This window comes from Arvicola amphibius, chromosome 5 (assembly GCF_903992535.2).
Source record: "Arvicola amphibius chromosome 5, mArvAmp1.2, whole genome shotgun sequence".
NCBI classification, from domain to species: domain Eukaryota; kingdom Metazoa; phylum Chordata; class Mammalia; order Rodentia; family Cricetidae; genus Arvicola; species Arvicola amphibius.
In genome coordinates this window covers 56,603,962-56,621,298 of record NC_052051.1, presented here as the reverse complement: position 1 = coordinate 56,621,298, position 17,337 = coordinate 56,603,962, and the positions used below count along the sequence as shown (strand labels likewise).

General features: G+C 40.1%; 1 protein-coding gene and 1 non-coding gene across 2 annotated transcripts in view; one reads left to right on the top strand and one right to left on the bottom strand.

The window, feature by feature from the left end:
- Nucleotides 1-1,773: 1,773 nt before the first annotated feature.
- Trnas-gcu lies at nt 1,774-1,855 on the bottom strand. Its single transcript has one exon. It is a non-coding gene; the product is annotated as a tRNA-Ser (tRNA).
- A 4,346-nt stretch (nt 1,856-6,201) lies between these two features.
- The window catches only part of Knl1 (kinetochore scaffold 1), a 59,696-nt gene continuing 48,560 nt past the window's right edge, over nt 6,202-17,337 (top strand). Inside the window, 4 exon segments of the mRNA XM_038331055.1 lie at nt 6,202-6,236; nt 8,249-8,288; nt 9,141-9,200; nt 15,642-15,703. Coding sequence (XP_038186983.1) covers nt 6,202-6,236; nt 8,249-8,288; nt 9,141-9,200; nt 15,642-15,703 — 197 coding nt within the window.

The following is a 17,337-nucleotide window of genomic DNA, read 5'->3' as shown; positions in this document are numbered from 1 at the left end:
GTTTTTCGAGACAGGGTTTCTCTGTGGCTTTGGAGCCAGTCTTGGAACTAGCTCTTGCAGAACTCACAGAGATCCGCCTGCCTCTGCCTCCTGAGTTCTGGGATTAAAGGTGTGCATCACCACCACCTGGCCAATAAATATTTTTTAAAAATGAGCTTCCAATTTATTTTTTTCCATTCTTGATTTTTATTTTTTAAACTAATTAATCATTTATATTTTAAATATGAGTGTTTGGCTTGAATTTATGTATGTGCACTGCATGAACGCCTGGTACCTGGGGAGTCCAGATCCCCTGCAACTGGAGGTACAGCCACCTAGTATAAGCTGCCATCTGGGTGCTGAGAACTGAACTCTGCTTCTCTGCTGAGAAAGGAAGTGTTCTTAACTGCTGGGACATCTCTCCAGTCCTAGATTGTTCCATTGTATTATAGTTTTCAAAACACCTGAAGCTTTTCCTTTATGGAAATAACTCACCTGGAGCTGAGAGATGACTCAACAGCTAAGAATCCAGGCTGCTCTTCCAGAGGACCCAGGTTTGATTTCAGCACCTATATGACTTATGAAACAACCATCTGTAACTCCATTTGGAGGGGATTCAGTACCATCTTCTGGCCTCGTAGGTCCTGAACACATGTGATGCACAGGCAAAACACCCCTACATATAAAATACAAATAAAAAGCTTTTTATTTATGTGCTTTTGTTTTTGACACAGGGCTGACTATGTAGCCCAGGGTAGTCTTAAGCTCACAACCTCCTGTAGGGATCGATTACAGATGTCTCCCCACAGCGAATACCCTCATGGCCCTCAACCTTTGCTGTTGACAGCCTGGTGAAGCTTAGGAGCTCTTCCAAGAATCACTAAATTTATTTATTTTATGGGTCTGAGGTTTTGCCTGTGTGTATGTAAGTGTGCCCTGTGCACACCTGATGCTGAAGGAGTTCAGAAGATTGTACTGCATTCCCTGAAACTGGAGTTATAGACAAAGCAGGGCTGACATGTGGGTGCTAGGAACCATTTTTCCAGATTTCTCCAGTCCCAGAGAAACTGCTCTGCTCTGCTCCCTCGCTCCTCGCTCCTCTCTCTCTCTCTCTCTCTCTCTCTCTCTCTCTCTGTCTCTCTCTTCTGTCTGTCTCTCTCTGTCTCTCTCTCTTTCTCTCTCCCTCCCTCCCTCCCCCCTTTCCCCGGGTCTTTCAGGATGAGGCACCTCAACATTATCGCAGATTCAGACGGGATTTCGTGACGGAACAACACCACCTAAACCCAAGAGGGCAGCTGCTGTCGCATCCAGTTCATCTTGAGGATTTCAAGCAGTCGTAAAATAAATGTTCTGGTTTCAAAAATTTAAAACAACAGCAACAATCCTCGAATGAGAGCTCTTTAAATAACCGAAACTTACCTCAGAGCTAGGTCACTTCATCTTCCAGACCACTCCTGAACATGTGAGCTGTAGTTATAGTCTCTGTGCTGTTTTTTACTTTGTAAGAAATTAAATCCATTACATTTTCTGGGTCCTAGAAAACTCTTTTATCTGCCTTTTCTTCATCTGTGAGGTCATAACGATTCGAAAGTGCTTTTCAAATATTTCCCTTCAATCCCAATACCATAAAGAAATACCCTTCCATGTTGAGACTAATGGTGCTAGATAAAATCAGTACATTCCATCGAAATCAGATGAAATATTCAATCGTTTCCGTCCTGTAAATTATGACTTCACGTTACGTTAATTAGTGGAAACCCTAAATTTTAGGGGTTTAAAAAAAAAAAAAGCCACCGACGAGGATGGGATTCGAACCCACGCGTGCAGAGCACAATGGATTAGCAGTCCATCGCCTTAACCACTCGGCCACCTCGTCCCAGAAGCTTAGGTCTTCCTGGCAGCTATAGGGAGTACTATCAGCGGGCTGTGACGCAATATCATGGAAGCCGCCATTTCGTACGGAAGCCAACGGTCCGACTGTTTGCAGAGCAGACAATCGAAAGAAGATGGCCGTTCTCAGGATAAGAGGTCTATATTTAATAGAGGCGAAGAAAATTCTGTAGAAAGCGAGAAAAACTTGAGGAAACGTAAGTCGGCGCTGAGGAGGACAGAAAAATTTCGAGACGTCTTAGGGGCGGGGCCGTCCTGGTGTGCGGCAGGGCGCCTGCGCGTCGCTCTGGCGGTTAGATTTGAATACTTCCCGGAGCGGTGACGTCTGGTCCTGAAGGAGCGCGCGGAGCCGGTCCAGGCGAGCAGACGGACTGCGCGGGTAAGAAAGCGCCTTGGCTGCGTCCCGGGCTCCTTCCTGAGCGGGTTTGGGTTGTGTCTGAGCGCTGACGGGCCGCCGCGGCCGCCGAGGGTCGCTCCGTCAGCCCGTGCCCCGCGGGGAACGCGCGAGCCCCAACGGCCGGCCCCTCCATCGCCGGGACCGCCCCGCCGCGTTCTCGGTCCCCGGTCCTGACGCCGCAGCCTCCCGCGGGTGCCTAGTCCGGGCCCGCCCCACCCGCCGTGCTCGTCAGGGTTCCCTCATCTCGTACCCCTGCCTCTCCTCCTCCGCGGTGATCCTGTGGTGTGTGTTTCTGACCGAAATTCCCCCACGTTCCCGGCTGCAGTGCTTTGAAGGCAGTGAGTGAATTTTAAGTTGTAAGCTCGTCTGAGCACAATAATAGAGTTCCGGGTTTCTGCAGGTCCAACTTTAATAAAGTCAATATTCGTGTGGCACAAATTAGATTATAACACAACCTTTCCATCCTCAGGCTCTGGATTTAAGCCCCTTGGGTGTGGAAAAAATTTTGCCGACTGGACTTTTAAAAATGTAGTGACGAGTTCGAAGCCAGCCTGGTCTACAAGTGCTAGTTTCATGACAGGCTCCAAAGCTACCGAGAAACCCTGTCTTGGAAAAAAAAAAGTATTAACATTGTGTTTTCAATAAGGATGGCCACCATAGGATCATATATTTAAATGTCTAGTCACTAGAGAGTGGCACTATTGGAAAGGACTGGAAAAATGAGGGAGGATATGTGGCTGTCTTGGAGGAGGTGTGCCATTGGGGATGAGCTTTGAGGTTTCAAAAGCTCATGCCAAGCCTAGGCTCTCAGCTCCTTTTCCAGTACCGTGTCTGCTGTCATGTTCCAAGTTTGTAAGTCTCTGAAACGGTAAGCCAGCCCTCTATTAAATGCTTCCTTTTAAAAGAGTTACTGTGAGCCGGGCGGTGGTGGCGCACGCCTTTAATCCCAGCACTCGGGAGGCAGAGGCAGGCGGATCTCTGTGAGTTTGAGGCCAGCCTGGTCAACAAGAGCTAGTTCCAGGACAGGCTCTCAAAAAGCTGCAGAGAAACCCTGTCTCGAAAAACCAAAAAAAAAAAAAAAGAAAGAAAGAAAGAAAAAAAAAGAAAAAGAGTTACTGTGGTCATGGTGTCTTCACAGCAATAGAACAGTGGCCAAGACAGAAATTAACAGAAATAAAGTTTGTGGCTAAAAACCCAAAGCAGCGTTTATTCTAGACATTAAAGGTTGAAGTTGGTTTTCACTTCGGTTGAATGGTTTAGTTTGGTTTCTTCTATGTCTTACAGGTTCAATGACTAATGTAGACTTCATGGAGATGGCATTTCATTGAATTTGTTGGAATGAATGTTAGAGATATGAAAGGGAAATATGTTGTAAGATTTTGGTCATTAAAGGTTAGGTTCAAGCAATGTACTTCGTGCCTATGTGAATGGCCGGAAAGCTTTATAAGATGATAAAGACGTGTAAAAGGAGTAAAAATGTACCAATGGAAATATACATGATATGTTTGATGCCGAGAGAACAAGAAAAGGTACTCTAGATACTGAATGGAATGAGCCTTTCCAATAGAATTTTCTGTGATAATGGTAATGTTTTATATATGCACTGTCCAATGTGCTATCCATTAGCAACCATTTTTTGAGCACTTTTTTTTTAAAAAAAAAGCATTTTTTGTAGTTATGGTTACAAAGAAATGTAGCTATGGTTACCAAAAATGCTTCATTTTCATTTCAGTATAGATAACTATTTGACAGCATAGATCTAGGTCGATCAATGAAGATTGTGGAAAATATTTACTGTAGATTTTGGTTGTATCAATTTAGGAGTGAACAGGAGCCAGGTAGTATTTTAGGCTTTGCTGGCTGTAGGTCACTGTGATATTCTCTGCCACATAATGTTTTGTTGTTGTTTATTTTCTTCAATTAAAAAAATTCCTTCAAGACTCTTTTGAATGTGTTTGCAGATTCCTGAATATTTAGATTAGTGATTCTCAAACATTTTGGTTCAAACAGTCCAAAAGAAATACCAAACATTTCCATTTACTATATAGCTAGGTTCAATAAACTTAATGAGTATATCTTAACAACTTAGTAGCCATTTGATAAATATAAATTGAAGTTAAAGAAATATAGTTTTTTCTTAATTAGTCAAATTGCTAATTATACAAGTTTGCCTCTTGATCATTGTACTACTTCGATTAAAACAAACAAAAACCCTAGCTTTTATTCATACCAGTTGCTGAAACTTCACAATGATATGTTATTATAATTGACAGTAATGTAGCTAGGTCCTGTAGGAGCCCGCTCCTGCGAGTCAGCTAGGGTTCCTGGAGTGGGGATCCTCAAGGCCAAAGGAAAGCCAGATGAAAGAAGCTGAGACAGAAGACAGGATAGAATCGGGAGGTCTGTTTGGCAGCCGATTGGTCAAACCAAACAGCGCAGAGTTTATTTCAGAACTTGCTTACATACAAAAGCAGAACAAAGCACAGCACAGATGGTCGGTCAGTCTCTAACCACAGACCACTCCTGTCCTTGGGTGAGCAGCCTCCTCTCCAACAGGTGCTTGCTGATCGAAGCAGCCTTGCTTTCTATCTTGATGTTCCTGGGGTTTGGCATCAGCAGTATACTGTCTACTAGATAGAGTGTTCTTTTCTCATGGGCTTAAATCGGAAGGCTCTCACAGCCCTCAAAGTTACTGGAAAAAGCAGAGCAAGCAAACTTGAACTCAAATGACTTATAAAGTCAGAATGGACTCCACATGGAAATTGAATCACACATGGGCTCCCACAGGTACTATTTTGAATGAGTAGTTCACACAGTGCCTGATAGATTTCAAGAATGGCTGTTTAAAAAACAAATAATATCCAAACCCCTCTGTAAGTAAACCCCTAAATGCCAAATGCAGTTTTGGAACCAATCACCAATCGGTATGAATGTGATCAAAAAGCATTTTATATGTGAACTTTATTGCAATAGGCTTGGCCTATTTCTGTTAAGAGTGTAGCATATGGGTTATATCATATAATACACATTTAATAGAATTAGAGACATCCAGTATCCCCCCCCCCCAGCTTTGTTTTTTTCAAGTTCCAGTAAGTTTTGACTCTCATCAGTTAAAGGCCAATTAGCCCACAAGTTGGAGAAGAATGAGTCTCAAAGACTTTCAAACAACAGTGTTTAGGTTACCTTAGGTTAATATCACCAAGTATTTTTATCTGTTTTGAGTACAGAACTTGAAGCTATTCCTATAGAACAGTGGGTCTCAACCTTTCTAATGCTGTGACCTTTTAATATAGTTCCTTATGTTGCGGTGACCCCCAACCATAAAATTATTTTTGTTGCAACTGAGCAAGGTGGCATATATTTTTAATTCCAGCAGAGGCAGGTTTGGGCCAGCCTGAACTACAGAGCTAATTCTAGGACAGCCAGGGTTACATAGGGAAACCCTGTCTCAAAAATAAAAAAAAAAATTGATTTCATTGCTACTTCATAACTGTAATTTTGCTACCATTATGAATCATAATGTAAAAAATTGTAGTGTAAATCATAAAATAAATACCTGGTGTGCCACCCCTGTGAAAGAGTCACGACCCACAGTTTTAGTTAGTAGTCCCATGTTTCTTCCAGAGAGCTAGAAAGTCATGCTAGGTCAGAGTCACCAAATGCAAGGTGGAGGGAGAGTCCCTGCTTTCTCCTCTATGCCACAGACACAAATTAAAAACAAAGAGGAAAGAAAAAAGTATAACATGATACTTAAACTATCCTAAAAATCCCTTGTGTTTTAGAACTCACAATGTGGTTTTTCCTTCTTATTTTTGGTATTTACAAAATAACTCTAAAGTCTCACCCATGTTCTCAATCTCCCATAGATTATAATTTTTCTTATCTTTCTTACTTGTTAATACTATCTATTTTTTACAGAAAAAAAGGTTTCAAAAATGGATGGGATGTCTTCAGAGGCTAACGAAGAGAAGTAAGTTCATTTGGTACTGCTAAAATGTTTTATATTACAGAAAGATTCTTTTCAGACTAGTTAAGCACTATCAGTGACATTTGAAATTGTTTTCTATTTTTGTTTCAAGTAAAAGTCAGTGTTAAAAAGTGATAGCCCTTGGGCTGGAGAGATGGCTCAGAGGTTAAGAACACTGACTACTCTTCCAGAGGTCCTGAGTTCAATTCCCAGTAACCACATGGTGGCTCACAACCATCTGTAATGAGATCTGGTCCCCTCTTCTGGCTTGCAGCAGACATACAGACAGAATACTGTATACATAATTAATAAATCTTTTTAAAAAAAGAGATAGCCCTTCTGCCATATCTTTGTAAAAGTTCACTTAGAACTGAGGACTTGAAGGACTTTAATAGATACCACCTTTCGTCTCATTAAGGCCTTAGGAGATGAAATGATTTCTCTAAAATTAGCATCATAGCTAGGCAGTGGTGGCACACACCTTTAATCCCAGCCCTTGGGAGGCAGAGTCAGGTGGGTCTCTGTGAGTTCAAAGCTAGCCTGGTCTACAAGAGCTAGTTTCAGGTCAGTTAGGACTGTTATGCAGAGAAACCCTGTCTCAAGAAACAAAACAAAAAAAAAGAATCATAAACTAGTGATCTGTTTGCAGCTTAAAAATAATGCTTTTTGAGAGAGTTTCACTATGAAGTTCCTGACTGGCCTGAAACTCAGAGATCCATATGCCTCTGCCTCCAAAGTACTGATATTAAAGACGTGTCACAACCACCTGACTCTACTTTTTAACTTATAACATGATACTTAATTTTTCAGTTAATTAACCAAATTGCAAAAAAAATCTCATGATTTCATATAGTAATTATATTTTCAGTTTTTCTTTAAAAATCAAGTATGGCAACAAAACTCACTCTCTTCCTTGGAACAGCTAGTTAGTAGAACATAATGCCTGTGATCATTTGAGTCTCTATACTGTATTTTTCTTACACCTCACAATTATCTATTTGGCCAAGAGGCATTTGGGAGTTTCAAAACCCAGTCAAAGAAAATCACACCATAGTAACCACAGTTAATATTAGTGACTTAGAGATCGTTTATTTAATAATATCACCTCCGTAGATATGGTAAATTATGTGGTACTGATTATTATTATTTACGGGAACTTTGTTTGCTTGCTTGTTTTATTTTTCGAGACAGAGTTTTTCTGTGTAGCCCTGGCTGTCCAGGAACTCACTCTGTAGACCAGACTAGCCTCAGACTAAGAGAGATCCTGCCTACCTCTGCCTCTGTCTCCAGAGTGCTAGGATTAAAGGTGTGGGCCACTACCACCCGGCTAAGAGATAATCTTATAGAACATGATTGTTTTGTTGTTTTGTTTTGTTTTGTTTGAGACAGGGTTTCTCTGTGTACTAGACCTGGCTGTTTTTGAAGCTTGCTTTGTAGACCAAGCTGGCCTCGAACTCACAGAGATGCACCTATTTCTGCCTCCCAAGAGCTCTGAAATTATAGGTGTGCACTACCATTTTCAGCCACCTTTTTAAAGATATTTACTCTGGGCATAAGAAGCTATTATGTGTTCAGCATGCTAAACATATGCTTTACCACTCAACTACACTCCTAGCCTTTTTCTCTTACCCCTACCCCTGTGGTACTAGAAACTGAATTTAGGATTCCATACATGCTAGGCAAGTGCTCTACCATCAAGCTATAGCTCCATACTTTTACATTTTGCTTTGAAACATTGTCTCTTTAAATTGCTCAGGCTGGCCTTGAACTTACTTAGTATCTAAGGCAGGGCCCAAACTTGTGATCCTTCTGTTTCAGCCTTTCGAAAGCCATGATTACAGGCTTACTTTACACATTCACCCCTTACACACACACCTTGGTAGACTAGGCTGACTTCAAACTCATAGAGCTAAAACATTGAAGTATTATACTATAACACATGAGGGATGAGGTGATGACAGCTTTTAGAAATAGTTATTAATCTATATACACATATTTTTCCTTCTCTTTTTTAGTGATAATACACAGAAGCCTGTTAGAAGACGGCGCTCCTCAGTAAGAAATACTTTTATCTAAATTAATAGCTTTTACTTTTTACTGAACACAACTATACTTATTTTGATTTTGGTCTTACCTTGGCATCTTAACTAGCTTCTTATTGCTTTCTGGATAAAGATGCAAATAGTTAGTCTGGTTATACAACTATTCAGTAAATATCCCAAAATTCACGTTTTTGTACTGTTTAAATAATTTAATAAACTTTTATTAGCATATTTCTACATCATTGTATTTTCAAATGTGTTTATTTAATAAACTTTTCCTATATAAATTATACTTCATTATTATAAATGTTTAAAATGTATATTTTTCTCTCTAAAAATATATTTAACCTGATATTCAAACTCTTGTAAGCCACAAGTTCATCCAAGTTGATTTACATATTAAATTCATATTATTATAAAACTGAAAAAGTGCAACAATATCGGGTACCTATATGCAAAACTTACCCATAAGAAATTTTAGCATAATCCTGCTAGAATTTTTTCTTTCTTTCTTTTTTTATCTCTTGATTGCTATGATATACCTAGCTCTCCTTATTTTCATGTTTAAGTTCTGTGTGAAGAGTTTTATGTGTTTCCTCGAGATAGGAGAATAAGACTTAGAACTGATTTGTGTTAGCATGATTATCCTATTAGGGCATGCCCTCATTCCTAGGGTCAACATTATGAACAAAAAAATTTCAGACTGTTAGATGGTTTCAGTACCTTTGTGGGCCAGGAGAAGACATATTAAATCCGCCACATAACACTGAACAATATAACTTTGAGGCATTTTAGTGGAAAATTTAGCTTTCTATTCATATAACTTTGTTAGATTTTCTTGACTAATTCTAATTATTGCGTCTAGATTTTGAAACCCCCAAGGAGTCCTCTTCAGGACCTCAAATGTGGAAATGAAACAGTGCAGGTAAGTCTCTAGTGCAGATGCTTTGCAATTCTAGTGATTTTGTTTTGTTGAGGGATTTGGTTTGTTGAGATTGTTTTACTTACATAGCTCAGAGTGACGCTGAACTTGTGGCAATTCTTCTGCTTGAGCTTCCCAAGTCTTAGGATTATAATCTATCATCATGTCTGGCTTCAGTGATTATCCTGAATTTTATTAGCTATGTGAAGAGATGATACCATAAATGATTCCCATTTAAATGTGTACAAGTATCTCATTGCTTCTGTGTTATTGTTCAAATACCTTTGTGATGTTTTTCTGTTGGTTTTGCAGCTGCACATGAATCTGCTGATATTTTAATTATTATCTACCATCCCATAGCCCCTCAGTCAGTGACCCCCCTGGTCACTCAGGCCGCAATATATAGGTTTTAATTAAGACTTTTATCATTCTACTTATCAATTAGATTCAGAAGTCAAAGGATGAGGTGAAAGCCTGCTAGCTCAAAGAGACTGAGTAGCAACTAGCCAACTTGCTTTTTGACTAGAGACACCACAAGAGACATGCCTCTTCCCTGTCCGAGAGCCAAGAGAGCTCAAACTCTAGTCTCCACCCCTTTCTTCCTGTGTGTCTTCTCTATCAAACTGCTGACTTATCAATGGCCAATTCCAAACTAGCCCTGCCCCCGATTCAAGGTATAGCTATATTGGTCAGTCTTGGGAATGTCAGAGTGTGATCAAAATATTCCACAGCACTTTTGGGCTAGAGCCATAACTCAGTGGTGGAATGCTTACATACTGTGTATGAGACCCTGTGACACAGTGTTGAAAAAAAAAAAATCAAATTCTGTTGGTTTTTTTTTTGTTGTTGTTGTTTGTTTTTTCGAGACGGGTTTCTCTTGGTGCCTGTCCTAAAACTAGCTCTTTTTTTTTTTGAGACAGGGTTTCCCTGTAGTTTCTAGAGCCTGTCCTGGAACTAGCTCTTGTAGACCAGGCTGGCCTCGAACTCACAGAGATCCGCCTGCCTCCCGGGATTAAAGGTGTGCACCATCGCCCAGCCAAAATCCAAATTCTTGAATAGTCTGGCATTTATATTTTTAAAACTCTATTTGTTGCTAATAATTTAACCTCTGCTGGGATTAAAGTAGGGAATGGTATTTTGATTCCTTACCCTGACACAAACTAGTATATGCCTTTGCATGTTGAGACATCTCTCTAGCCTGTTTAGCTTTTTACATGGAGTTAGGGATTGAAAATCCAGTCTTCTCACTTATATGGCATATCAAGGTTTATTGGGGACCAGCCTCCTAAACCTCTCAGGATCCAGAAGGAATGCTGCAGCAAGCACTGGAACTGGCTAACAGGATCTGAGGGTAAAAGGAATGAATCAGCTCACACAAGTCTTCTCATCATGTCCCATTTATTCTTCTGCCCTGCTGCAAAAGTTTCTAGCTTATATAGAAACTACTAGCAATTCTCTGGCAATACATGGTACAGGGCTGGAGTTCCTTCAGGGTCATAAAAGGCAGATAGGATTTTCACAAAATCCTGTAACTGTTAGCTTTCTTCATGACTCAAAGTCGGAGCGGTTTGTGAAAGCCTCCTTGAACTCATAGGAGGGAAGGAGGTTAATTAAGAGAGAGAGATTAAGCCATTTAGGGGGGTTTAAAGGAGAATTCGTGCACTTGCTATATTCTTAAATGACTTAAGTGGGGCTGGAGAGATGGCTCAGTGGTTAAGAGCATTCATTGCCTGCTCTTCCAAAGGTCTTGAGTTCAATTCCCGGCAACCACATGGTGGCTCACACCCATCTGTAAAGAGGTCTGGTGTCCTCTTCTGACCTGCAGACATGCACACAGACAGACTATTGTATACATAATAAATAAATAAATATTAAATGACTAAGTGGAGAGCAAAAAGTTTATAATCAATAGAAACCATGAGGAAGACAAGAATTTAGTACATCACTTTTTTCCAGCGGGCATGTCAAGTAGCTAAACAACTTAAACAAGCAGGGGAATCCTGTGGCATTTGGCCTGAGTTAGCATGTTCACCACATGTTAGCTGATTAAAGGAGATCTCTCAGCTCTAAAGATTACATCTACAGTGACTAAATCAAAGGAGGAAAACTATGGCTCTGTAGTGACACTTTCAGTCTCCCACTGACAGCCAAGTGTGAAGGAATTTCTTTCTCTAGGGCTGCTTAAGTGATCCATAACTTTTTCTTGTATCTCTAGAGGTCAATAGTAGAACAGGGATAAACTGAGGTTGCCCTCTCCCAAGTCTGCTGTGGAAGAATTCAAGGCACCCAGTATTTATTCTATATGTCAAAATGAAAAATCCTCTTCCAGACTACTCACAGATATGTGTGTCCAGTAGATAACATAAACACAAGCAGTGGGAAACACCTAAAGCTATTCTTAGGGAAGAGATGAAGTGACTTTATGAGACATCCCAGATAGGAACAACTGATTTCTACTCATCTGGTAGGTTGGCCTGTTGAATACTAGTTATCCTGCTGTACCTCTCATGGCCCTTGACAATGGCAACACTTTATCTCCTGTCTGTCATGTGTGCTATGTCTGGTTTGACCTTTAACCATATAGACTGCTTAGTATAGAGGGCATACTATTTTTGGTTGTTTTTTAAGATTTGTTCCTAATTTATGTTTATATGTGTAGATGGAGACTGCTTGTTTGTTCCTGGCCGCTCAGACCCAAATAATCATATAGAAACCATATTAATTACATAATTACAACACTGCTTGGCCAATAGCTTAAGCATATTCCTGGCTAACTCTTACATCTTAAATTAACCTGTTTCTATTAATCACCACAAAGCTGTGGCCTACTGGTAAGGTTCTGGCTAGTGGCTGGCATCATTCTTCTCTGTCAAATACATGGCATCTCCTTGACCCTTCCTACTTTCTATATCTCTGTTCGAATTTCCCACCTGGCTTTACTCTACTAAGCCAATGGCCAAAACAACTTCTTTAATAACCAATGGTAATAAAACATATTCATAGCATACAGAGGGGAATCCCACATTATATATGTGAATGCCTGTATATTGGTATGTATTCCTTGTGAGTGTCTGGAGCCCACAGAAGCTAGAAGAAACAGTTAGGTCCCCCAGAGCCAGAATTTCAGGTAGTTGTAAACTGCCCACTTTGGGTGCTGGGCACACACTTGAATTCTGTGCAAGAGCTGCACATATTCTTAACTACTGAGCCGTCTTTCCAGCTCCCTTAAAGAAACATGTAGTCAGCTGGGTGGCTCAGGCCTTTAATCCCAGCACTGAAGAGCAGAGGCAGGCGGATATCTGACCTTGAGGCCAACCTGGTCTACAGAGCGAGTTCCATTCAGGACATCCAGGACTACACAAAGAAACTTAAAAAAAGAACAAAAAAGAGAGAGAGATAATACATAGTCAACAGCAACATTATTCACAGTAGTCAAGATGTAAGGAAAATCTACGTGTCCATCCATTTTGTTTAAATAAACAAAATATGGTATTTATATACAATGAAATTCAGTATTAAACGTCTGACATATACTACAACATGAAAGAATGTTGAAGACTTAAATGAAAAAAAAAAACTCAAAAAGACAAATTCGCCGGGTGGTGGTGGCACATACCTTTAATCCCAGCACTCAGAAGGCAGAGGCAGGCGGATCTCTGTGAGTTCAAGGCCAGCCTGGGCTACATGAGTTAGTTCCAGGACAGGCTCCAAAACTACAGAGAAACCCTGTCTTAATAAACCCCCTAAAAAAAAAACAACAAATTCTACTTGTTACCACTTATATGAAGTATAGTCAAATTGTTATAGAAATAGAATGCTAGTTGCCAAGGATTTGGAGGGAGGATATAAATGTGTATTTTTTTGTTTGTTTGTTTTAATTTTGTGTGTGTGTGTCTGTGTCTGTATGTCTTATGTACCCATGAATGTAAGTGTCCGTGTCCGTGTCCGTGTGTGTGTGTGTGTCTTAGTCTTATGCACCCATGAATATAACTGACCATATGTTGTAAGAGCCTGGTTGTTTGTTCCCAGCTGCTCACCCCCAAAATAATCACACAGAGACCATATTATTTGCAATACTGTTTGGCCAATAGCTTAAGTGTATTTCTGGCTAACTCATATCTTAAATTAACCCATCTCCATTAATCTGTGTATCATCTCATGGCCGTGGCTAACTGGGTAAAGTTCCAGCGTCTGTCTCTAACAGGGCTACATGGCTTCTCACTGACTCTGCCTTTTTTCTCCCAGCATTCAGTTTAGTTTTCCCTGCCTAGCTCTATTTTGCTAAGTCACTGGCTGAAACAGCTTCTTTATTAACCAGTGGTATTCACAGCATACAGAGGAAAATCCCACATCATCTATGGAGGTCACAGAGGCATCAGATCCCCCCAAACCTCAGCTAGAGTTGTGAACCTCCTAAAATGGAAAATGAACTTCAGTTCTCTGCAAGAGCTATATGTTCTTTTTAACCACTAAGCTATCTCTCCAGTCCCAGTAAGTACAGCTTCAATTTTGTAAGATGAAGATGTAGAGAGTAAGCCGGGCGGTGGTGGCGCACGCCTTTAATCCCAGCACTCGGGAGGCAGAGGCAAGTGGATCTCTGAGTTCGAGACCAGCCTGGTCTACAAGAGCTAGTTCCAGGACAGGCTCTAAAGCCACAGAGAAACCCTGTCTCGAAAAACCAAAAAAAAAAAAAAAAAGATGTAGAGAATGGTTACACAGCAAGATGTTTTTAACACTATTGAACTGTACACTTAAAAGGTATTGAGATGAGAGTGGTGAGATGCCTCAGTGGTTAAGAGCACTTTCTGCTCTTGCAGAGGACCCAAATTCAGTTCCTGTTGGGTGACTGATACTACCATAATTTTAGTTCCAGAGGATCTGACACCTTCTTCTGTCTTCCATGGCACCTGTATGTATATGGCACATGGGCATACATATACTCATCAATTTTTTGAAAAATGGTAAAAGGCCAGGTGGTGATGCATGCCTTTATCCTAGCACTCAAGAAGCAGAGACAGGTGAATCTCTGATCAGCCTGGTCTACAGAACGAGTTCCAGGACACCAAAGACTACACAGAGAAACTCTGTCTCGATAAAACAAAACAAAATAAAACAAAAAGGTAAAGATGGTAATTTAATTTGGTTTTTATCACTAACAAAAACAATGTAAGTATTTGTCAAGGCAGAATGTTTAAGATGATAAATTATGTTGTAGCTTGGCATGATGGCACAGCTCTGTAATTTTAGCACTGGAAAAATGAAATTTTGGTTTCATTCTTGGATGGGCTCCATAGCAAATTTGAATGTAATCTGCTCTACGGGAGACCATGTCTAAAATACTATAACAATCACAAAAGATAGTAACTTATGTGTATTTTTACTACAATGAAAATGGTTTTTTAGCCGGGCGGTGGTGGCGCACGCCTTTAATCCCAGCACTCGGGAGGCAGAGGCAGGTGGATCTCTGAGTTTGAGACCAGCCTGGTCTACAAGAGCTAGTTCCAGGACAGGCTCTAGAAACTACAGGGAAACCCTGTCTCGAAAAAAAAAAAAAAAAAACCAAAAGAAAATGGTTTTTTAGATGGGCATGGTTCTTCATGCCTTTAATCCCAGAACTCTGGCAGCAGAGGCAGACTGACTTCTGAGTTCTAGGGCAGCCCGGTCTACATAGAGAGTTCCAGACTAGTCATAGCTACCTAGTAAGACCTTGTGTGAAAAACAAAGAAAAAGCTGGTTGTTTGGTTTTAGTTTTAAAAGAACATTGTAATAAGGGTTGGCCCCATAGCTTCTGTTTTGTGCCCAGTCTTTCTTGTTATATGTTGTTTGTGTCGGTATGCTAATTTTATACTTCATTTAATCCAAAAGGCCAAAGAGCAATAATAATATACTCATTTTAACTCTTACTGAAAATCATACTCAAGCTAAGAGTAGTGGTAAACACCTATATTTCTAGCAGTTAGAACGTTGAAGCTCAAGGGTCATAAATTTGAGATCAACATGGATTTTATATATTGAGACCTTGTTTCAAAGCAAGCAAAGCAACAACAAAAGAAGATATTTAGCTAGGCAGTGGTGGCAGATGCCTTTAGTCCCAGCACTCGGAAGCAGAGCCAGGCAAATCTCAGTGAGTTCAAGACCAGCCTGGTCTACAGAGTGAGTTCCAGGACAGGCTCCAAAGCTACAGAGAAACCATGTCTTAAAAACCAAAACAAACAAAAATTTACATGAGTCCACAGGTTCAATCCTTAGAACTGCCCTCCCTCAAAAAAGTATATGGAAATTATATTTATGTTTGTTTAGTGCTTCTATATTGGGCTGTTTGGAGGAATTTTATATCATTAATTCAAAATAAGACTTGAGTCCTGCTTCTAATAGTATGGAGACCTAATTCACAGTGACTTTTTTTTTTTATTAAGAATTATATCCTATATTCTTTTCTACTAGGAATTTAATGCTCCAAGAACTAGAAAAAGCTCTCGTCGAGTCAGCTTTGCTGATACCATAAAGTAAGTTGAAAAGAAAATTAAGTAAAATGTTATAGGTAATACTTTTTTGTATGTCAGATCAAATATATTGGTGGTAATTTATTTGGGTAGTTTTTTGCTTAAATAAACTTTAAAGAATAGTTATTTTGTGTGCATACATGCATGTGTGTGTGTGTGTGTGTGTGTGCGCGCGCGCGCGCGCATGCAAGCACTTTGGGGAGCCAGAGGTCATTTCAGGTATCTTCCTCTTCACCTTACCTTTTGAGACAGTTTCTCTCTCTAAACATAGAACTCTTTAATAGACTGAATAGTGGCTCCCAGGGGTCCTTATCTCACTAGCTCAAGAGCAATGGGAAATTTATTATGTGTATGCTGAGAATCCAAACGTAGGCCCTTATGTTTACTCAGCAAACACTTTACTGGCTGAGTTATCTTCTCAACACAAGAGAATTATTTTATTTTGAAAAATACCTTTTACTTAAAAACTTTTATTAGTGTGTACATGTGTCATGTGTATGTGTAAATGCAAATTAGTGCATGCCTTATCTTGTGTACAGATGTCAGGGGATAACTTTTGGCAGTCAGTTCTCTCCTTCTGCTGTGGGTTCTGGGGATTGAACTCAGGTTGTTAGCTTGCATCTCAAGTACTTTTATCTACTGAGATACCTTGTTGGCACATTTTTTTTATTCTTTAAAAAATGGGAATGAAAGGATGGCCCAGTGGTTAAAAGCACAATGAGTACTCTTCTAGAGAACCAGGGTTCAATTCCCATTACCCACATGGCAGCTAACAACTGTCTGTAACTCCCAAGATCTGACATCCTCATACAAACATACATGCAGGCAAAACATCAATGCAAATAAAAATAAACTTTAAAAAAATGTATTTATGTGGCTGGAGAAGTGTTTCAACAGTTAAGAGCACTGACTGCTCTTCCAGAGGACCTATGTTTGATTCCTAGTACCCACGTGGCCGCTCACAACTTTCTGTATCTCCTGTTCCAGGGGACTGAGCTCTCTTTCCTTGTCTTTTTGTCATGGCATTTATATGTTGCACAAATACCCAAACATAAAATAAAACTTTTAAAATGAATTGCTTGTTATTAGTGGGGGTATTGTGTACATATGATGAGAGTGAATGTGTGGATACATTTTTTTTTCTCTGTGTAGCCCTGGCTGTCTTGGAAGTCACTCTGTAGACCGCCCAGCCAAATTTGTTATTTTAAGGGTTTTATTCAACATTATCTTTATAAGAGAAGCAGAATAATTCCTTAAAAGCAAGAACAAAACAATGATAACTACTATTACTGTTGCTATTTAACATTGTATTAGAGGTTCTAGCCAACAAAAGTAGAGGAAGAAATTTGGCTTTTAAAAATTAGGAATATTAGGACTGGAGAAATGGCTCAGTGGTTAACAGCACTCATTGCTTTTATAGAGGACCTGGGTTTAATTCCCAGCACCCACATGGCAGCTCACAACTGTCTGCAACTTCAGTTCCAGAGGATCTATACCCTCACACAGACATACATACAGGCAAAACACCAATGCACACACACACACACACACACACACACACACACACACAAAAAGGCAGTAGTAGCACATGCTTTTAATCCCAACACTTGGGAGGCAGAGGCAGGTAGATCCCTATG